At 46.8% G+C, this 22,990-nt stretch overlaps 1 protein-coding gene across 1 annotated transcript in view; it reads left to right on the top strand.

Moving 5' to 3' along the window:
- COL21A1 (collagen type XXI alpha 1 chain) overlaps positions 1-22,990 on the top strand; it is a 233,964-nt gene that overhangs the window by 192,693 nt on the left and 18,281 nt on the right. Inside the window, exons 20-21 of the mRNA XM_090034162.1 lie at positions 20,441-20,494; positions 22,711-22,764. Of these exons, the coding sequence (XP_089890288.1) occupies positions 20,441-20,494; positions 22,711-22,764 (108 nt within the window). The remainder of the gene's footprint in view (positions 1-20,440; positions 20,495-22,710; positions 22,765-22,990) is intronic.

The raw sequence follows: 22,990 nt of genomic DNA, 5'->3' as shown, positions 1-22,990 counted from the left end.
CATTGGTGCCCCCGTGGATAAGGTTCGTGGGATAGTGGTCGGAGGGCCAGATGAGTTTGGGGACCCTCTCTGTCACATCCTGGACATGAGCTCCACCCTGCCAGGGTGATGGATCGCTCCCTCAGTCCCCCTATGGAGGGAGTCACCCACCATGACAACTCTGTGCTGCCTTCTAGGTGCAAGTGCTGGTGGCGCTGTGTGCTCACATGCTGGATCCAGTGGAATGGCTGTCTCCATTAATGCAAGAGGTACAAAGTGGTGCAGCTCCAGGGGAGTGGATTACCCTTTGAGCTGGAGACAACTGTTGTCCAGGCAACCCCAGGCTGGACTTTGTGGTGGTTCCTAGGTTCCGCCACTCCCGTCACAAGCCATCAGGTGGAGAACCTGAAACCATTGACCACTCCCCACAAGGGGGGGTGTCAGTGTCCCCAAAGCCAGCTACCTCCAGTCTTGCTAGGCAGCCTCCACAAGGAGCCGGGGGTTCCGTCTGAGTGGAGGCTGGGGCTGAGGGTCCTGCCTGGGAGGGGGCAGGGACTTCAGGCTCCATCTGGGTATAGGCTGGAACCATGGGCTCTGTTTGGATGGAGACCCTGGTGGTGACAGAGCAAGGGAGTCAAGGTGCAGGGGGGAGCCTGGGGGTGTGACGTGTCCCAACCACCATGGTCCTTGTAGTAGTTTGACTATGCAGACCCTTGGCTATGGCTCCATGCCTGGAGCCTAAGGCCCTCCTGCATGAACTCCCGCGCTAACTCACCCACCAAGCAGACGAGCACATCCTGTTTGTGTGGCCCCGGTTGTGTGGCTCCTTGGGGGGCTGGGCAAAGTACGAACCAGAGTGAGGTGAGACCCTTCTCAGCTGCCTCCCTGCAGCTTTGCTAGCCCCCTCCCACCACAGGCCCCGCTTACCTCTGGCTGTGCTGAGGGTCCATTGGGACTGCTCCACAGCTGCTCAGGGCTGCTGGGGGGCTTTGGGGTGTGGGGGCACAACAGGCTTACACCTGTGTGTCTTGCACCACTCCTGGATCCCAACTGCAGCTTTTTTCAAAGAGTTGAAAAGGTTACTAAGGATCATATTTGTGGGAGTCCAGTGGGAAAAATAATGCAGCAGGGCAACCAGCATGGATTTCTTGCAGGTAGATCATGCCGGACTAATCTGGTTTCATTTTATGACCAGGTCACAAAATGCTTAGATGCAGGAGTAGAGGTGGATGTCGTTTTCCTGGATTTCAGGAATGCCTTCGAAATGGTATCTAATCCCATTTTCATAAATAAATTAAGAGTCTATGACTTAAATGTTTATACAGTTTGTTGGGTGGCAAATTGGCTTGGGGGTCATGCCCAGAGAGTGGTAGTAGATGGGTCAATATCGACCTGGAAGGATGTGGGTACTGGGGTCGCGCAGGGCTCAGTCCTTAGACCTGTATTCTTCAATGTCTTTATCAGTGACTTGGATGTGGGCATGAAGTGTACTCTAAGTTTGAGGATGATACTAAATTGTGAGGTGAAGTGGACACTCTGGGGGATAGGGAAATGATTGCTGGCAGACTTGGACAGGTTGGAGAAGTGGGCAGAACACAGTAGGATGCAGTACAACAAGGACAAATGCAGAGTGCTGCACATAGGGTGTAAAAATATCCAGCACACCTACGGGCTAGGCAGCTGGCTCAGGTCATATGATCCCAGCAGTCTTTCCTGCCCAGGCAGGGGGTTGGACTCAATGATCTTTTGAGGTCCTCTCTTCAAAGATGATCTCTTCTGACCCTAGCATCTGGTGTATTAGCATTCCCATGCTGAAAAGTGGCAGTGGGGACACTTTAACTAAAGTTTGTTTGAAGAGTTTTACTCACACTCAGGTAGGCTCTGGAGCGGTGAGAGACGCGCGGGTGAAGCCCGCTGCGCCCCCACTCCCCCGAAGCCCCCCAGACACCCCCTCAGCAGCCGCCGAGCCCCCTGCCGAGCCCCAGCACAGCCGGAGGTAAGCGGGCTCGTGGTGGGAAGGGGTTAACTCCTCGCTTGCTGGGAGGAGGCCGCTGCCTGGTGCCGGGCTGGGTCAAGCCCCCGCCCAGGCCCCTACTTGGCCCAGCCCCACCAGGGAGAGAGGAGTGAAGGAGGGGATACTCACCAGTCCCCCTCCTGTAGGGCAGGGCCCCCCAAATCCCGGGCAGGGCCCCCCTGGCCTGAGAAGCCAGCGTTCCCCGACGGCAGGCCCACTGCGCATGCGCGTAGTTTAAAAGGGCCCGCCAGCCAGGGGGAAAAAAAAAAAAAACAAAACAAAAAAAACACACACTCAGGTAGGCTCTGGAGTGGTGAGAGACGCGCGGGTGAAGCCCGCTGCGCCCCCACTCCCCCGAAGCCCCCCAGACACCCCCTCAGCAGCCGCCGAGCCCCCTGCCGACCCCCAGCACAGCCGGAGGTGAGCGGGCTCGTGGTGGGAAGGGGTTAACTCCTCGCTTCCTGGGAGGAGGTTGCTGCCTGGTGCCGGGCCGGGTCAAGCCCCCGCCCAGGCCCCTACTTGGCCCAGCCCCCCAGGGAGCCCCGCCACCGGAGCTGCGTGAACAGGCTGCGTAAGCAGGCGCTTGAGTTAGGGCGGAGTTCGCGCAGGGGAGGGCATGGGAGGGCACGAGAGCCTGCCTGCGATGCCCCCCCCAGCCATAGCCAGCCCCAGCCGTAGCCAGCCTACCAGAGGCATGACACGGATGGGCACGCGCCGCACCCCGAAGGTCCCCTCGGGCTCTGCGGCCCCTCCACTGGCACCTCAGAGACGACTACCCAGACAGAGCCCATGGTTCCGGGCTCCACGCAGACGGAGCCCCTGGCTCTTGGCTGCGGGGGCTGCCTGTCCCTTTTTCAGGCTCTGGGGCCCGGGAGCATGGCCACCTCCCCTTGTGGGGTCTGCTCCCTACTGGGGTCTCTGGCGCGCCAGCTGGAGGAGCTCCAGGCCACAGTCCAGAGACTGCGTGCCATCAGGGACTGTGAGCAGGAGATAGACTCCTACTGCCAGGCCCTTCTCCCCTGGGAGCCACAGGGGAGAGCTCCGTCTCCCTCCGCGACTAAGGAGGACTCTGGGACCTCCCGCTCTGCCCAGTCAGGAGCATGGACCAAGGTGGTCAAGGGCCCCAAGGCCCGCCGCACCAAGGCCCCTGCCCCGCTGGAGCTTAGCAACAGGTTCGTACCTCTTGCAGCCCCAGCAGAGCCCACGCAGTTGCCAGCTCCCGCAGGCAACCCAGGCTCGACTGCAGCTACTGGCCCCGCTCTCCCCAAGACAAAGCGTAAGGTGTTTGTTGTGGGAGACTCCATCCTGCGGGGCACTGAGGGGGCAATCTGCCACCCCGACCCCTTATCCCGGGAAGTCTCCGGCCCACAGACCACTACCCCATGCTCCTTATTCATGTGGGCACCAATGACACGGCTCGGAGCACCCCCAGCCAGGTCATGAGGCGCTACAGGGAGTTGGGAGTGGGGCTTAGGGGTCTGGGAGCTCAGGTGGTGTTTTCCTCGATCCTCGTCCTCGAGCAAATCCCGGGACGTCATTCTCCCTTTCTACTCGGCCTTGGTGAGGCCGCAGCTGGAGTACTGCGTCCAGTTTTGGGCTCCACAATTCAAAAAGGATGTGGAGAAGCTTGAGAGAGTCCAGAGGAGAGCCACGCGCATGATCAGAGGTCAGGAAAACAGATCTTACGATGACAGGCTGAGAGCCATGGGACTCTTTAGCCTGGAAAAGCGTAGGCTCAGGGGTGATCTGATGGCCACCTATAAGTTTATCGGGGCGACCACCAGGATCTGGGGGAACATCTGTTCACCAGAGCGCCCCAAGGGATGACGAGGTCGAACGGTCACAAACTCCTGCAAGACCGTTTCAGGCTGGACATAAGGAAGAATTTCTTTACTGTCCGAGCCCCCAAGGTCTGGAACAGTTTGGCAGCGGAGGTGGTTCAAGCACCTACATTGAACACCTTCAAGAGTAAATTGGATGCTTATCTTGCTGGGATCCTATGACCCCAGCTGACTTCCTGCCCTTTGGGCAGGGGGCTGGACTCAATGATCTCCCGAGGTCCCTTCCAGCCCTAATGTCTATGAAATCTATGAAAATTAAAGTACCCCGCCATCATTTTTCAGCATTGGGAAGCTGATACACAAGATGTTTTACATGTGGTTGGATTATAATTTAAGATGTAATTAACTGGTCTGGCAGGGGCCTAAAAGCCACTATTTCCCCCCCTATAGTTACATTATTATTGGGCCTTACCATATTGTGCATAAAACAGCATCTAGAGTAAAATATGGCAAAAGTCTACTGAGGTAGAGCTGGAAATCTGCTGTAAATACCAAGAACCAGATTTGGATATGGATAAAAATGTCTGGAATGTACCTAATAAGGTAAATGCTATCATGCATTGTGTCTTCTCTTCAACTTCCCAGACTTAGAATACAAAACAAATACTACAGTAATGGTAGGGAACATCCATGATGTGATAATGGACAAATTTCGTCACCAAAATAGTAACTGAGCAACAATTGAACCTAATTTTGGTAAGTAAAGATCTGACAACAGAAAGTAGTCTTGGTTCAAGTTAATCAGGAGTTAATTCAGTTCAAATTAAGTAGAAGAATAAACCAATGTACATTTGACAGTAACATTCTTGCTTTCTAAAGTGAACTTTGATAAGCCAATGGAACTACCTTGTGAAATCAACTGTACTGAAGAGCTCAGGAACTTGAATGAATAGGTGGCCAGAGAATTCTTTAAATTAAGGGTAAAAAATTACCTCAATAAAGATTTGAAGAATAATAATTAATAATAAGCAGAAAGCCTACAAAGAACATGGACAAATGAATGATCAGCAAAGAAAACTATGTATTTAATCTCAAAAAGTATAGAGATAAACTAAGAATGTTCAAAGGTGAGCTGAGCTAGACCGTGCAACAAATATTAAATAAAGGATAGCTATATTAAGAAAAAAAAGATTGTGAGCCTGCACTGTAGATAAAAATAAGGGAAAAGTTAAAATCTAAGGTATGGCAGAAATGAAATGAATGCCTCGCTGTTGATGCTGATGATCAGCCTGGAGGATGGCTAAGGGAATAATGTCACAGATATGAAAAATACTATAATCAAGCTGAAAGAAAATCTCAAAGAACTTAATGCACTGGTATCAATAGAACTAGATAATCACCATCACAGAATTCTGAACCCCTCCCCCCCATGATATTGCAAAAATTGTCAATAAATTTTAGAAACTAGGAATGGTAGCATGACTGGAAATGAACAAACATAGAACCTATATTTAAGAAGGGTGGGGAAAAGTGATCTGGGTGATTTCAGATGAGTTATCTAACCTGTAGTAGTTATGCATGGCTTTAGAACAAGTTTTGAAGAAAACAGTGATTGAAGACTGTGAGAAAGAGAGAGTCACTGTGCTCCAAAACACAAGGGCTAAACAAAGGCTCAGCAACCCCAGGTCTGCAGCTCCAAAGAGCCTGGCAGAAATCTTCCTTACCCAGGTGTTTCTGGAGGGGAGGGTCAGAGAACTCCCACGCCAGTATAAAGAAGAGCCTGGGACAGGAAAGAGGGGGGAGCGTAGAACCGGAAGGAGAAGGAGGAGGAGGAGTGAGCTGACGCACACTTCATGGAACTCTGAGTGTGACGTGGAGAGCTGGTAGGAGACTCTTGCAGAGAGTAAGCCCCACAGAGGGGACTTAGAGCCAAGACTACTGACCCCGCGGGGCGCAGAACTGTTTATTTACATGCCAGGAGCTGGCAGAGCCTGGCAGAGTTTTGTACCGTAATATTCCTAATAGAGGGGCTCTGTAGATTTTGTGGTACCATAAAGCACGTAAAAGTGGCACAAGCCAAAAATGGTGTCACAGATGGACCTAATGTGCTAAAGGGAATCATGGCAACCTCAACAAGAGGCTCAGAGAGAGAGCCACCAAAGAGGGACTGACCTCATGAAGGTGAATTTGGTTTGTTCTTGGCTCAAAGCAGCTGGAACAATTACCCAGGCGAGGAGTGCCTTTTTTGTTTTCTTGTTTTCCTGTCTTTTTTGTTTTTTGATTGGAACCAAGGTTGCGTTGTGAGACCAACTGGCTGGTCAGATCCCGGTGGAATGGGCAAGGGTGTAGGGGTGGTGGAGCCCTCAGGAACGTAGGGCCTTCACAGGACGAGGGTGAGACTGCTAATGGGAATACACGTACAGGTACTGAACCAACTCCTTTAACATCAAGTCGTGGCAGAAGAAACGTGGGCGTGTAGATCTCCAATTAGAAACGGTCTCACCCTAGTCAATAGGTAGGCGGTGTCCTACAAGTCTGCAAGTGACTGAAATACTTGACAAAGACATGGAAGAAAATGAGGATAAAGCATGAAGTGCTGTGTGAACTAAGGTAAATTGTCTCAGACTGACTTGATAGCTTTAATAATATAACTGATATTTCCAGGTGAAGGAAATGTAATGGATTACATCTCTCAAACTTCAGTAAAACGTTTGTTATGGTGCCATATTAAAAACTAGTTAAATTAGAAAAATGAAGTTTTACACACAAATTAGAGGCTAAAACTAAGATGCAAAGGGTAGTGTTTAGACTACACTGACTGTTCAGACATTATTCAGGAAAGAAAGACTGTCCCGGGGAACCAGGACAGGACTTACCTGCGGCGGCGGCGGAGCCTGAACGGAACTTCTGCTGCTTGTTTACACCAACGCGACCGGAAGTCAGCGTCGGTGCCGGCAAATGGACGCCGGCGATACAAGCGGCCACGGAGAAAGGACGGCCAGGGGAACGAGCTGAGGGCCTCGCACCAGCCGAGGCAGAAGGCCTCAGAGGGGAACGAGCTGGGGGCCTCGCACCAGCGGAGGCAGAAGGCCTCAGAGGGGAACGGGCCATGGACCCCTCGGTAGGAGGGACGGGAAGCCCCCAAGCAGGACAAGACGCCAACCACTCAGCTCAAGGAGCAGAGAACTCTGGAGATGAGCAAATGGCTAACTCCCCAGAGGGAAGGACAGGGAACCTCAGTGGGAAGCCACAGCGTACCCAGACGGAGGGGAGGATACCAGCTACAGCCAGCTGTAGGACGATGAGTGAGGAGTGGCAGATGAGCTTCGAGGACGAGGAATCCAGCAGCGGGGAATTTTGGGACTGCGAACCCGAGATGCACAGGACTTGCAGGTCCAGGGTGGGGCGCTGGTGCGGGGACGCGACACCTCCAGAGAGGGTCGGGACCTGGAAGAGCGCTGAGGAGCTGCAGTCGGGCGAAGGTCCAGCCAGCTGGCTGTGGCCATAGACTAAGAGGGTGCAGGGTGGATAGTGCGGTAGGGGTTGGCCAGAAGGGACCTAGGAAGGTCTGGGTAAGAGGCCCAGCTAGTAGGGGTGTGGAGGCCTAGCTTTCAGTTCTTTTCAGGTTTGTTTTCCCATTAAAGGGATACCCCAGCTGAGGGCTATAGCCGGGGAGTTAGGGTAAGGGACTCCGTAGTGAAACCCTGCCTTGGCCATGACCCAGTCCCGGGTCAACCAGGATACAAGGAACCCGAAGACAAGGGTTGGTCAGACCAGTGAGGCAGTCGGCCCGTCTGTAGGAAGCCGTGTCCCACATTAGAGGGGAGCACCAGAGGAGGCGTAAGGCCGGGGTGCAGGGGTGGTGGAGCCCCGCAACGTGACCGCCAAGGGATCCTGGGCTGCGGAGTGCCCAGGAACTGGCCTAACTGAACCTAAACAACAAGTCATGGCGGGCGAGAACTAGGGTGGGGAATGGACGTCATAACACCTATTCCAAACCGGTAGCATTCCAGGGTGATCAGCGACGGTCCTCCTTCCAAAGCTGACTGCCCACAGGGAGGACCCCCCCCCCCCAGTCCAGCGGTCACAGAGACACTATCGTTCTATAATGATAGGAGTATTATCTCTACTTCCTCTCTTCTTTCTCTCTCCCTTTTTCTTTCCTGCTTCCTGTTTTTCTTCTCCTCTTCTCCCCCTTCCCCCCGCACTGTATGTGGTCATTTTCGCTTGTGAAGGATGAATAACAGAGAGAGGGAGAGAGAAGGTTCTTTGGGTGAATCTGATATCTTTTATTAGACCAACTTAAATAGTTGGTCAGGTTCAAAAACACTTCGTGAGGGTAAGGAAGTTTCTGCAGTTGGTGTGTGTTCTTCCTGGATGGAATGAAAAGTAAAGAAGCCAGAGGCTGGTCTGGTATGCATGCAAGACAGGTAGTCAGTGAAAATTGTAGATTGGAGAGTCAATGGGTGAGAGACAGACTGGTGGGAGCAGGTAGAGAGAAGGGGGTGGAATAGTGGAGAGATACTTGGGGAGTCAGATGTCAGGCAGGTGTCATAAATCCAGTGTCTATATTTAGTCCATGATTTTTAGCATCCAGTAGGTTGATGAAGTGGAATTCATAGGCTTGTCTCTGGGAAGTGTTTTGTAAGTTTCCTTTGAGGATCAGGACTGAGAGATGGGAGAGAGAGTGGTTTTCTTGTGAGAAATGTGCCCCCACAGGTAGTTGGGTATTTCTGTCTTTGATGGATTTCTGGTGTGCATTCATTCTGGGGCGCAGTTGTTGTTTGGTCTCTCCTACATATTTCCATCAGGGCATTTGGTGCATTGGATGAGATATTACATTTCTGGAGGTGCAGCTGAAAGATCCAGGAATGGTGATGGCTCTGTTGTGGGGTATAATAATTGTGGGGGTGGTGGAGATGTATTGTCAGGTTTTGCATTTCTTGTTGTGGCATGGTCTGGATCCATTTGGTGTGTTCTGGGCTTGAGGAAATTTGCTTCTGGTGATGAGGTTAGCAAGGTTCAGTGCTTGTTTGAAAGCTAGGATGAGTGGCTCTGGGAAAATCTTTTTAAGAATAAGGTCTCTTTCTAGTATGGGTTGCAATTGTTTGAAGATTTTCCATACAGGTTCAAGGGGGCGTGATATGTCATAACCAGCAGTGTGTGATTTGTGGGCAGTTTTCTTCTGTACTGCAGCAGTTCTTCATGTGGTATCTAGGTGGCTCTTTCAAACATGCAATCTATCTCTCTGGAGGAGTGCTGGGTGAAAACCTTTTTAGGATTGGTGAGGTGGCAATCCTGGGTGTTCTCTTCAGTGCAAATTCGGTGGTATCTGAGGGCTTGGCTTTATATCACAGCTTTTTTGGTGTGTTTAGGGCGATTTGCTGGTTCTGTGCAGATATGTATGTTGGTCAGTGGGTTTCTTGTATAACGTGGTCTGTATTTTATCATTCTGGATACTGATCATCGTGTCTAAAAAGGAGATGTTGGTGCTGGAGTATTCTAGAGAAAGTTGGATGGAGGGATGGCAATAGTTGAATTTCTGATGGAACTGAATCAGAGATTGTAGGTTTTCAGTCCAAATTATGATGTCATTGATATATCTTAAGTATAACAAGAGTTTGATGGTGCAGTTCTTGAGGAAGTCTTCTTCCAGGTGGCTCATAAAAAGGTTGGTATACTATGTGGCCATTTTGGTGCTCATAGCTGTTTCCATCGTCTGGAGGAAGTGTTGGTTATTAAAAGTGAAATTTGTTGTGTGTGAGAATGAAGTATATAAGGTCAGTAACATCTTTGGGTCTGTATTCTGAGTTGTAATCTTGTTCCTGTAGATATGTAAGGCAGGCTTGGATGATATCCTGGTGTGGGATGTTTGTATATTGGCTGGTAACGTCCATGGTGGCTAGGAGGGTGTTGCTGGGAAGGTGGTCTATGTTTTTAAGTTTCCCTAGAAATTCTGTAGTGTCTTGTACAAAACTTGCTCTGTGGGTGACAAGTGGTTTTAGGATTGATTCAACGAAACCTGATATTTCCTCAGTTAGGGTCCCATGGTTGGATATGATAGGTCTGCCAGGGTTCCCTTCTTTGTGTGTGTGTGTGTGTGTGTGTGTGTGTGTGTGTGTGTGTAGAGATGCATCTGACAGACGGACTTAATTTTATAGCATGGCTGGGAAGACTCAGTCAGGTGGCTAAGTGTCAAGAATGTCCATGACAGTCAATAGCTATTCAAATCTCAGAGAAGCACAGGCTGGGAAAAAGGAGGATAATCTCTGAGAATTTGTATTTGGGGTGGCTATGCATATTGGTCAGGCAGAAAGATGCTATAACAATCAATATATATTTGGGGAGAGGTGCCGATCAGTAAAGAATTATAGTTTATATTTTAAAGGAAAACCCTTTAACAGGGAGCATCCATTTTCAAGACATAGAAGGAATATAGTCAGAGAATGATACTTTTCACCCTGGAATAGTTTTGTAGTTGGTAGGTTCAGAAGGGAACTAAGCAGATCATAAAGTCTGACCCCCCCCACCCCTTCCCCGTGATGGGCAGAAAAGGATGCTGGGGTTACACGACCCCGGCTAGGTGATTCTCTAGCCTCCTTTTGAAGACCCCCAGGGTAGGGGCAAGCACCACTTCCCTTGGAAGTTGGTTCCAGATCCTAGCTGCCCTGACTGTGAAGTAGCGCCTCCTGATGTCTAGCCTGAATCTACTCTCAGTTAACTTATGGCCATTGTTCCTTGTTACTCCCGGTACTCTCTCATTGCCTGCTGGTCCCCCTTGGCAAGTTTATAGTTGTCCACCAGATCCCTTCTCAGCCTTTTTTTGTGGAAGCTGAACAGGTTCAGGTCCCATAGCCTCTCCTCATAGGGCCTACCCTGCTGCCCCCTGATTATGTGAGTGGCCCTCCTCTGGACCCTCTCAATGGTATCCACATCCCTCCTGAAGCGCGGCGCCTAGAACTGGATGCGGTACTTCAGCTGCGGCCCAAACAATGTTGTATGGAGGGGGAGGATCACTCCCTTGGACCTGCTCGTGATGCATCTGTGGATGCATGACAAGGTACAGTTAGCCTTCCTGACCACATTGGTGGCCCATGACTCTGGGTCAATGCCAAAACTCTTTAGGAACACTTTTAGGGTGTCCTTGTACCGCTGCTTTGGTGCACCACAAAAGCATACTTCATTTGACAATTCACCATAGAAAATTTTCTTTGGAAGGCAAATGTTGGGCGTTCTTGAAAGTTCTTAGCTGTGCCAGTTTCAGTAGGGTGTAGATACTGGGGAGGGCTGATTTTTTCCGAGCACCTCAGTGTCCAGAATCTTGTCCTGCCACTTGATTGTTAGTGTCTTTCACAGGCAGCAGAGGTGGAAGTGGTTTAATTTCTTGGCATTTCACTGGTAGATGGTCCTGGTTTCACAGACATAAAGGAGGGACGGAAGAATGATGGCTTTGTAAACCTTCAGTTTCATTGGCGTTCTGATGCCTCTGCAGTCCCAGTCTGCCGAAGGCTTTTGTTAGCCTCCTGTTGACTTCGTTGTTGATGTGGATAGCACGGAATAGCTTGCTGCCTAGCTAGACAGTTATTGGCCTTTAACTGAGATACGTGGTTTCTTCGGTGTTGTGCCAGGTACAGGTTGAAACATCACTTTGGTCTTCTTCGTGTTGATAGTGAGTTCAAAGTTGTTGTAGGCTGAATGAGAACTGTTGCATGTCAGTCTGTGAGCCTGCACATAATGTGCAATTGTCAGTGAAGAGGAAGTCACAAACTGTGGCTGTTTGGACTCTGGAGCTCGCTTGGAGCCTGCGCAGGTTGAAGATGTCTCCATCAAAATGGTACCTGATCCCCATACCAAGATCATTGTCTTGGAAGGCATCTGACAGCATGGCAGAGAATACCATGCAGAAGATGGTAGGTGTGAGCACACAGCCCTGCTTGACACCATTTGTGACTGGAAAGAGGTCAGAGCATTCGCCATTCTAGAAACACTTTCCAGAGCATGTATATGTGTGTGTGTGTGTGTGTGTGTGTGTGTATGTATAGATGCACGTTGTAGACTAACTGAATCAGAGATCCATAAACTTTGTGAGTAAGAGCTCACTTTATCAGAAGATATGAAAGGACATACACAGAGTAGGCTTTGAAATAGTGATTTTAAATACAAAACACACGGGAGGGGAGGAGGTAGAAGAGAACGAAGAGGGGTCAGTGCTGAAAGGCAAACAAACCCATAGGGACATAGGAATCAAAAAAGCTAATCCAGGTAATGGGCTAAGAATGTGTTGTACCTGTTTAGATCACACTTAACAGAATCCAGTCTGTGGTTGATTTCTTGTTCTGCAATTTCATGTTCAGGTTGGCTTTTAAAGTTTTGTTATATTACTGTTTAGGGAGGCTATTAAATCCCAGCTTTGGAGATATTCAAGAAGAACACCTCCACCCTTGGACAGGCATGGGTCAGAGATGATCTAGGTATAGCTATGCGTATGTTCTGTTGTTAGTATTTCTCATGGCTTCTGGGGTTTCTTGATTGCTGTACTGAGCTGAGAGGGAAATTCTTCCTCTCCTGCTGCTACACATTCCTTAGAAATTTTGTTCTTGGCTGCAGCCAAGGCCAGGGATTTTTACTGGCGTGTGCCAGTGCTCCCTACTGGGACCTAAACCCAGAGGTTCCTGGCTAAAGGGTCTTGCCCCTTTGCTCAGGATCAGATGGATTGCCATATTTGGGGTCGGGAAAGAATTTTACCCCATGGTCAGATTGGTATGGATTGTGGAGGTTTTTGCCTTCTAACATAGTGGAGGGCATGCCCCTTTTTCTGGGACCTTTTGTGTATTTTAACAACCTTTCCAGCAGCAGGATATTGGTTGCTGTGGCCTCCCTGGTTTACTTGTGGCAGATTAGGATGTGATTTTTTTGCATTGTGTTTGGGTTGACTGTAGTTTTCCTATGAAGTTAGACAATGGCTTTCTTTCTATAGAATGGTTTGGATAGGGATAATCCTACCTTAGGCAGGGGGCTGGACTTGATGACTTCTGGAGGTCCCTACTTGTCCTACTCTTCTATGATTCTGTAATTCTACTCTGTAAAACCTACTCTGAGGTCAGCAATGGAGCATTCAGGAAGGCTAAAGTGTTTTGCTACAGGCTTATGTTAGCTTTTGAACTTGATGTCAGATAAGTGTTGCTTCATTCTTTCACTTTTTTCATTTAATGAAGCCTATGTTGACTTATTCCTCATTTACTTCTTACTACAACCTAGTGTTTTATTACCTTGTTGTTTCCTGTTGTTCATTGGTGAGCTAACTGTTTTATTTTTGTTTTGGGAGGCTTTAGAACTCATCATTGAGGATAAAATGCAATGAGTAGTTTTAACAGCAACAATTGTATTTCTAATCTGTGGGACATCCATACTGTTGATTCTGTAGTTTTTTTCCTTTGATGACCATAACAGCTATTATGTTTATTGGAGTACATGTAAATCATATCTCACTGTTCCTGCATTGCCAGCATGACTTACAAATTTAGAACATGATTTCTTTTCTGTCCTCATCTTCAGTCTTACCTTTTATATGAGCCACTGCTGTCTTAGGTTACTTGGCAAAGGGAGCAAGAAAGATAAAAATGTAATTCCTATCCCCTTCTTTAGGATAGCTGTAGTAGTTGCACATCTCTGGTTGGCCCTCAGATGGGGCCAGCATAGTTGTCCAAGTGGGTAGCATGTTTTTGAGACAGGAAAGGGTGGGAGGATATGGCAGCGATGTTAATAATTACCATGCCATGATTTGAGTGGAAAACAGATGGCAAAGTGACACTAGTGGGATCCTGGCTCTTACTCCCGTCCTTTTGGAGCATTCTTTCCCACATGCTGTCATACCAATAATGCAGGGTGAGTATAAATAAGTATAGGATGAAGACATGATATCGGGGAACATACATTACTTTGATTTTCCTTGTATATAGAACCACTGTAAATTTAGGTTGTCCTTGTTCCACTTTTATATTTTGACTAGATTCTTTAGTAGTCACATTGTTACTTCTAGGTTCTATCCATTTAGTAACTTACCTAGTATAGTCTCTTCAAAATTTCCTTAGAATTTGTAAATGGTTACCATTTGGTTCTGTGATTTATTTGAATAAGTTTTCCTGATGTTTACTATCAGTTCGATTTAGTGGATCTTATATCACTTGATAAAATAAATATGCAATTGATACATGGAATATTTGAATATTTAAAATTATATGGTAATTCAATCAAAAAATAGAGTGGGATTTTTCCTTATATTTTTCCTTGTATTAGTCACAGTAAAAATGTTTGTTCCAGAAAAAAAACAGATGGAAAGCCTGTTGATGGTTTATACTTAATACTTTGGGGAAATTCTTCAGAAACAACTTCTCCTAAGTAATAATTACCCTTGTTACACTGCCAGCATAAGTAATTTATTAATTTATCTCCCACATAAATACAACTGCCCTGGAAAAATGGAGGAGTAACATAAAATTTCATGTTGCTGAATTGTTTTATTTTTACTCTCTTTTATTTTTAATTTGGATTTGTACGCTTAAGCTTTCTATACATTGCATCAGAAAAAATACTTTAGTTCCCTTTAAAGTCATGTTCTATGCTGTTTGTATGAAGTGCAGAGTAGTGATTTAAATTATGTCTGGTAATTAGCTTATCTAATGTTTATTCCTCATGTATATAATAGCTATCAAGTAATTAATTTTTTTCAACCTTATCATCTTAAAAATAAATACTTCTATATGCACGCACACACACGCACACACGAATGACGTACCTGACATCCTATCAAAAGACTGCACTGAGCACTCACAGTTGGCCCATAGTGGGAGTATGAGAGAGAACATGAACCTGCAATAAATATTATTTAAACTACTTATCACTACTAGAAGGTTCTCAGATGTTACAATGATGAGGGCAATGACAAGACAAGAATTTGAATGGAACAGAATAGAATAAACACCTCAGGGTGCAGACAAGTGCAGCTCCTCGCTGTAACTGAAAACGCTTTGCAGGAGGTGTTCTGAGTTATGATGATCTTCCAGACCAAACAGAAGTTCACTGTTGGTTCCAGGGGGGAGGGGAACCTAGCTTTTGGCTGTGAGTCTGCAGTCGGTTTCCTCTAGCAATGGCCCCTGCTCCTTGCTAGAGGGAACTCATTCTAGGGGTTCCCCAGCCAGTGCTGGAGGGTGGAGTGGCTTAATTGGAAACTCCCCCCCAACCTTGGGGGGGGCTCCAGTACACCCAGCTCATCCTCCAGCAGGGACTGAAAAACCCTGAGACCAAACTCCCTCTGTTCCCTTTTTCTCTTCCCATTCTGAAAACAGTAACAGGCGGCAGGAAATAAGCAGGGATCCTGGTTTCCTCTGTTTAAAAATCACAGATTCTCTGATTTAAAAATCCCAAATCTGTGTCCTTCCATGATTAAAATGAAACGCCACTGTGTGTGTGTGTGTGTGTGTGTGTGTGTGTGTGTGTGTAAATAAATACATAAATAAATGGTATGTATGTATGTATGTATCAGTTCAATGCCATGTTTTACTGATATATTTACAGTTTTAAAGCAATTTAGAAGCCTATTAGTGCCTCCAATCACTGTAATAAAATAAATTCTAAATACCTATATATTTTGGCATTTGATTTGAAGTTTTTTATCATGGAGAAGTAGAGTTCACCCTGCCCTCTTTGCTGACTAGGACACAGGTCCAGCTGCAACTGCCCCTCCCCACCACTCCCACTGCTTTGTGGCACTGAGCAGCTTTTATATGCAGGTGCCCTGCCCATGCCACTGCCCTCACTCCCAACCTACAGCCACTCTACCCCTGCTGGTGCTACTGTCCCTCACTCCCAACCACAGCTCTCCACAGCCCTCTGCTACGTCCCACAGCCTTGCCAAAGGGTGCCCCCAGCTACCAGGGCTACAGGGCCTGGGACCCAGGTCCACACCCCCTGCTCCCTGCAGAAGTGCCTGAGCCCTGACTGCTACCTGTGGGAGGTGGTGGCTGTAGCGGCAGAGTGCAATGCGGAGCCTGGTTCCCCTTCCCATGTGGGTGGCACAGCTGGAGTGGAGCCCATGGGGGGAGGGGTGTTGCAGGCTGCCCGCTGTGGGCTCAGGGTTCCCTGCTCTGCTGCCCTCCCCCTGAGGTCTCTATGGCCCAGCAGGCAGGACCTGCCACAGCAGGGCAAAGTATGGCCGGGCAGAGAAGCTCAGTGCCACTGCAGTGAAGTTCCCCCTGCCTGCCTGGCAGAAGTGAGCACAGCTCTGCACCACCCACCCCACTGCTGCCAGGTGGGTGGGGGTGCCTCTTCATGGCAGTGCAGTTGCATTGACAATGAGCTTCCCTGCCCAACCCTGCTCTGCTCTGCCACACTGAGTCCCACCCACTGGACTGCGAAGGCCCTAGGGAGAAGGCAGCAGAGTGTGGAGCCCAAGCCCACAGTAGACAGCCCACCTCACCCTGTGCACAAATCTCAGGGCACATACTCCCCAGTGCTCCCCCTGGGAGTAGATGCAGTGGGGTGGAGCCAGCTCCTCCCCCACATGAGCTGCCCACAGCCCTATCCTTCTCCCTTTCTGGGCCCCAAACCTGCAGCAGCCCCAACCCTAGCTCTGCCCAACTTCTTCCCTCCCTTCCTCAGTATGGGGGCCTCAATTCCCCCTCCCCACCCCATCACTGCCTGATGTACCTGCGGGAGCTGCTCTCCAGGCTGCCTGCTGGCCATGTGCATGTGTACGTGCACCCATGCGCATGGCACCCCCTGCTTATCACCCTTCTCCCAGTCCCCTCAGCCCCTTGCCTGTTGGAACTGTGCCAGCCTGCAAGGGAAAACCCAGTGTTTTTCTTCTTAAAATGAGAAAATCCAGGTTTTACTGCATTTTTCCATGGCACACGGAAAACCCAGTTCCCTGGAAATAAGGTATTGGGAATAAGAAGAGAGCACACAACTAATGGAAAATGAGATTGCTCAGCAAAGAAGGCTACATCTGTAGAGATCAAGATGTCTAGAAATAGTGAGAATTATTAAAAGTCAAGCTGAATGGCATCTTGAAAAGAAAATTAAAACACATACTGAAAAATGTTTATCTACATGAATAAAAAGAGGACGAGGAAAGTGGAGCCACTATGCAGTAACATAGTGCATTAAGCAGTTAAATTAAGTAGGTCCCACCCAAATTAAATAAATACTTTTGTCTCAGTTTTCAGAGCAGATGACATTGTTACCAACAGTAAGCAAGATAGGTAATGGAAATTAAAGTATGGAAATAGAAATTATCAGAAGCAGAAGCAAAACTCCAGGAATGGGTATATGAAATAGGTACCATGTTGTAAATATATGTAGGATCTATTGCATGCATTTAATAGCTGTATGGATGACCCTGAGAGCTGGAGCAATAAAAATGAAATTAAACTTGGTAGTGCCGAAGTACAATGCCATCTACTCAGGGACTAGCAACAAGAATTTCTACTATAAACTGAACACTTCTCAGCTAGAAAAGGAGAAAAGAAACCCTGCATAATAACTTTGTATAAAAAACTTTATACATTATACTTCTTGACTCGGCTTGATTCTAATAATATCTAGGTTAGAAAGATGTGGGTTTGCTTCTTGCACAGACTTGGACTTGTATCTTCTGTAGTGAAAGGAAGCAGTAGATGGTATGGTACACTAGTTTAGTTTCTGTCATTCACACTAAGCCAGAATCACCTCTGCTCATCTGTACTAATTCACTTGATTAGGGGTTCTCAACTCCCAACCCACAGGCCAAATCTGGCCTGTGGAGCCACAGCATCCGCCCCATGGGGGCTCCCCATGGGTTAAAAAACGTTGCAGCGGGGGAGGCATGGCAGTTAATATTGCTGCCAAATTACCAAGCCCTGCATGGCCAGATCAGGTCTGGCCCTCCTCCTTCCTTCCCTCTCCCTCCTCACCATGTGCTACAGGATTGGGCAGGGGCTGTTCTCCCCCTCCCTTCAAATGTGTCAGGATTGGGGTAGGGCAACTCTCTCCCTCCCTTCTCCACTACAGGCAGGATTAGGACTGTGATGTTTCTCCTGACCTCTCATGCAACAGGATTGAGGCCAAGCTGCTCTCCCTCCACTCACCCCTGCAGCCAGATCAGGCTTCTTGGCTGAATCCAACTCATTGAAGGACTGGCACTGCTCATCTGGTTTGTGGAGGGGAAAAATGTTGAGGACACACCCTAGATGAAAATTATAAGTTCCCCGTAACTTGAACATTGTCAAATGTCCTCTCTGAGTAGCTTCTTAACCCTCAGTACTCTATGAAAGCAGTTATTTAAGCATGTATGAAAACAGGGGTTCATTCAAATAATAGCACACATCCATTGGACTACTAGAAAATATTGTTGTAAATGTTCTAGAAAGACTATTTTCCAAGTATTTGATCAGCTCTGTGGTTGTTGCAAGTTTCTGTCACATTCATAGTTTTAATAGATTTCACAGATTTCATAGACATTAGGGCTGGAAGGGACCTTGGATGATCATTGAGTCCAGCCCCCCGCCCAGAGGGCTGGGGTCATAGGATCCCAGCAAGATAAGCATCCAATCTGCTCCTTGAAGGCGTTCAGTGTAGGTGTTTGAACCACCTCTGATGGCAGGCTGTTCCAGACCTCGGGGGCTTGGACAGTAAAGAAAGTCTTCCTTATGTCCAGCCTGAAATGGTCTTGCAGTAGTTTATCCCTTGGGGCGCTCTGGTGAACAAACATTCCCCCAGGTACTGGTGGTCACCCCTGATAAACTTACAGGTGGCCAACAGATCACCCTTGAGCCTGCGCTTTTCCAGGCTAAAGAGCCCCATGGCTCTCAGCCTGTCATGGTAAGGTCTGTTTTCCTGACAGCATAGCTCTCCTCTGGACTGTCTCAAGTTTCTCCACATCCTTTTTGAATTGTGGAGCCCAAAACTGGATGCAGTACTCCAGCTGCAGCCTCACCAAGGCCGAGTACAAGGGGAGAATGACGTCCCGGGATTTGCTTGAGAAGCATCTATGGATGTAAGCCAGTGTTTTGGTTGCTTTACCAGCTGCAGCATTGCATTGCAGGCTCATGTTCGTCTTGTGGTCAATCATGACCCCCAAGTCTCTTTCTTCCCTAGTGCTAGCCAGCATAGCACTGCCAAGCCTATAAAGATGCTGCAGGTTTTTCATCCCAAGTTGGAGAACCTTGCATTTTTCAGTGTTAAACACCATCAGGTTCTCGTCTGCCCACTTGCTGAGCCTGTCCAGGTCAGCCTGGATCGCCCTCCTGTCTTCTGGTGTGGATGCTTTGCCCCAAAGTTTGGTGTCATTGACAAACTTGGCCAGTCTGCTTCTGACGCCAATGTCCATATCATTAATGAAGATGTTGAACAATATGGGTCCAAGGACAGAGCCTTAGGGGACCCCACTGGTCACCGGGCACCATGACAATTGACTTCCGTCAATCACCACCGTCTGGGTCCAACCACGGAGTCAGTTCTCCGGCCAGCGGATCATGGTGGACCCAAGGCCACAATTAGCCAGTTTTGCCAGGAGGTGATCATGGGATACCAGATTGGAGGCTTTTTTTGAAGTCAAGATATATGACATCAAGCTCTTCTCCCTTGTCCAGATGATAGTCACCTGGTCATAGAAGGAGATGAGATTGGTCATGCAAGACCTACCTGCAAGAAACCCGTGCTGGCTATCCCTCAGGATGTTGGAATATTAATTCAGGAAATGTGTACATGATTTTTATTGAACCTGCAATTCTAGAGTCCAAAGAGAAAGTTTGATGAACTAGGGACAAAAACCATATATTAACACCAGATGTGGAAAGTTCTGTAAATGGGAATCCCTTCTTGGAAAACATGATTAAAGTTACTCCAAGTATATTTTGGAAAGATGACAAACCTTATTTTTTAAGTAAAAAAAAAAAAAGAGAAACCCAGGCATAGGCTAAACTTCTGATGGTTTTTCGTTTTCTTTTGGAACAAATACAATTACATATCTCTTTATCAACACATTTCTCTCTGTGGAAACCAGGAAAAGAAGGATCATTCTCTTAAAGAAGTCTGTGATGTATGCTTATGAGCTTTACTTATCCATGCTACAAAGTGAATTGTTGCGTGTAAAAATGGTAGAAGTATTGGATTCTGAATAAATGCACCAATTTTGATGCCTGCAAAGATAAAGAAAAAAATAATTATATATTCCAAAGATTAACCTTCTGTTCCACAAACTCCCCGTTCCGTAAGGGAGTGGAGGCAAGCCACAATTTGCAGTTTCAACTAGGGGAGGACACACCCTGATTTCTGATAATAATCTAAAATGGTATTAGGAACCTTGTAATCCCAGTTCTGTCTGTGTTATTTTAAGAGCCTCTTGTGGAGTATGGGGCTGACCATCAGCCCATAGGTGGGAGGGGTTTGATTTGAATGAGTTGTCCCACTATGAGAAGTATCACAATCCTAATAAGTACCCCCCCAACAGTTCTTTCCCTTGAATAGGTTGTTTCATTTTGTATAAAATGTTTGATGGATTAGGACTATCATAAACTTTAAAAGATATTCTCAGTCTCTGTACTGTGTTATTATGCATGTAATAAGCAATACAGCTGAGATAGGGACAGCTATGACCCTCTAAATCGTCTTTTTTTCCTTTAATAAATAGGGTACAGTCGGTCATGAAGGCGCACCTGGTCTACCTGGAGCACCTGGGCCAAAGGTGAGAGCATTAATTTTAATTTGCTGATTGGAATGAATAGTGGAGTGTTACCAAATTGTAGATTACAAAGTTCCATAACCATGCGTTATGCAGTTTTTTAGGGTTTTTTGGTATCTAGAATACTGAATACTATTATTTGCCATATCTAACTCTTATGTGCAGTTTTGAAAATACTGAATAGCTTTGATAAAGCTTCCCAGCCCATGCCTGTTGTGTCATGAATCTTGGCATCTGTTTAGTTCCAAGTCCTGCAGCCCTGGAAAATGTTCTTGAATACTAAGGGCCAAATAATTCTCAGTGTATAGCCTGACTTTTTATCTACATTACATTTATTTATACTTTAATTGTGTTAAATAAAGTTGTGTTACTTTTTCCACCTACTGAGCCAAATTTATTTCAGATGTAATTTTATTGATTGCATTAGAGTTACAGTAAGATGGAATTTGACCCATGTCCGTAGTACCAAAAAAAAAAAAAATAGTTGCTAAATAAATTCATACTTAGCTGCTAGTATAAACTTTTAAGTTACATGAGTTTTGATTGAATAAACATTTCATGATATGGCCCAGAAAATATTTAGTTTATACTTGGAGACTTGCTCTATCCATATATACATATTTTCAGTTGAACAACTGATATTTGGATACATATAAATATTAACTTTTATGTTGAAGGTAACATTCTTACAAGTGCTCAGCAGCATCTTAATTTTGCTCTTGTTGCTGAGAGTTTACAAGCAACTCTTTCAAGGGGAACCGAGTTAGGTCGACACTGAATGCACTTTAAAATAAAATGTATTTTTATGGCATTCTCAAATGAAATAGGTGTCTTTGTGTTGAGGAAAGAAATGTATTGTACAACTCTGCACAATACAATCAACTGGATTTTTCAGTGCTTTCAAAACTCTCTCATTTCTGTAAGCAACACAGGATCAAGATAATCAGTGATTCACCTTTAATAGAAAGGTAATCTAAGAAACTGAAAAGATTATTTGTCGTGTAGTTTTTAATATGAAAACGAGTATTTTTTCATGCAAGCAAATCCTAGTGCTTGGAAGCCCTTTTGCTGAACAAGCAAGGAAAACAGTAAGAAATGAGAACAGTGAAAGGTAGAACAGGTCGGGGCTGCCAGAGGGTATGGGGTTTCAGCCCCAGGCTCTGGGTGGCAGTGTTAGACAGCAGAGGGGCTGGCTGGGGCATGAGGGTGCTGAAAGTGCAGTGCTGTGTGGCTAGGCAGCGGGCTGGGGAAATCTGGTCCCTAACTAACTAGCCTGACCAGGTGCAATTTATGCACATGGTTTATGTCTACATTTGTGTTTAATCACAGTTAATTACTCTGCCATAATATAGTACTGTCCCCAACAGTACTACCTTACCGTGGCATTAATTTACTTACTGTGGCCTAATACTGTTGCATGTGTAGATGATGATGCTTTACCCTGCAGCTAATTAGTTCACTCTACAGTAAAGCGCAGGTGTGGCCAGTGTTTGCTGGAGAAAGAAGATTCATAGCACTGCATATGATGCCCTTAGTTTCACTTAGAAGGATGGGCCGCCCATTGTCCTAAAGTCCTCTGCTCTCCCACCCCGAAGTGGGGAGGAGAACAGCTGGTGCCTTGATAGCCTATCCAGTAAATGAGCTTGCAGGAAGCCCTGTAGAAAGCCAGTTGCTGAAGTATCTTGAACAGCTTCAGCTCTGTCTGGGACTATTCAAGCAGTAGTGCCAATTCTTGTCACCCCTGACTAGACTTTGGACTCTCCGAGTCTGTTTGAGCAGTGGTGAGAGTTCCCTCAGCTTCCCCCTGACACTCCCTTTTGGCTGCTTTGTCAATAAGTGGAGTGGGCTGGTTGAGATGCAAGAGTTCCTGCCACCACTATAAAAGCCTTAGCAAGAGCTAGGGCTCTGGCAGTTGCAGTACTATGGTTGGCAAGGGTGAGGAGAGCAGTTCTTCTCACCACTGCCACTCTGGCTAGACTCTTGTCCTTGGAAGATGCTGCTTTTCAGCAGCTGCCAGATGATCATTGGCAGCCTGCTTTCTTTTCCTGGATGGCAGAGGACGAGCTGTCAATTATCTGCACTCCCCAGCTGGAGTGCCTGCCTTCCATGCAACTTTGTAGCTTTGCAGAACTTCAATTGAATGCCTATATATAGCCAGAATCTAAGCAACATTTCTTTATATTCACACCCAAATGATTTAAACATTGTTTTATTAATAGGGAGATAAAGGTGAACCTGGAATACAAGGGAAGCCAGGATTATCAGGAGCTAAGGTAAATATGAAATCTGGAAACAATCCATTAAGAGACAGGCACTGTAATTAAAAGTGCCATGATTTATTTGTCAGTTCAAAGGACGTTTTGTTTCAAATTGGAACATATTTAATGGTTGGCTGTTATTAACATTGTACTGTATCTTTAGGTAATATAAATATAGTAGAGTCCCAGTGAAGTCTGTGTGTATATGGAGTTTTATACCATACAGAAAATTGGTTTGATC

The sequence above is a fragment of the Crocodylus siamensis genome, chromosome 1, assembly GCF_052110815.1.
Source record: "Crocodylus siamensis isolate JL-2025a chromosome 1, ASM5211081v1, whole genome shotgun sequence".
Classification (NCBI taxonomy): domain Eukaryota; kingdom Metazoa; phylum Chordata; order Crocodylia; family Crocodylidae; genus Crocodylus; species Crocodylus siamensis.
The sequence above is the reverse complement of the archived record's forward strand: the minus strand, read 5'-3'. Positions and strand labels throughout refer to the sequence as shown.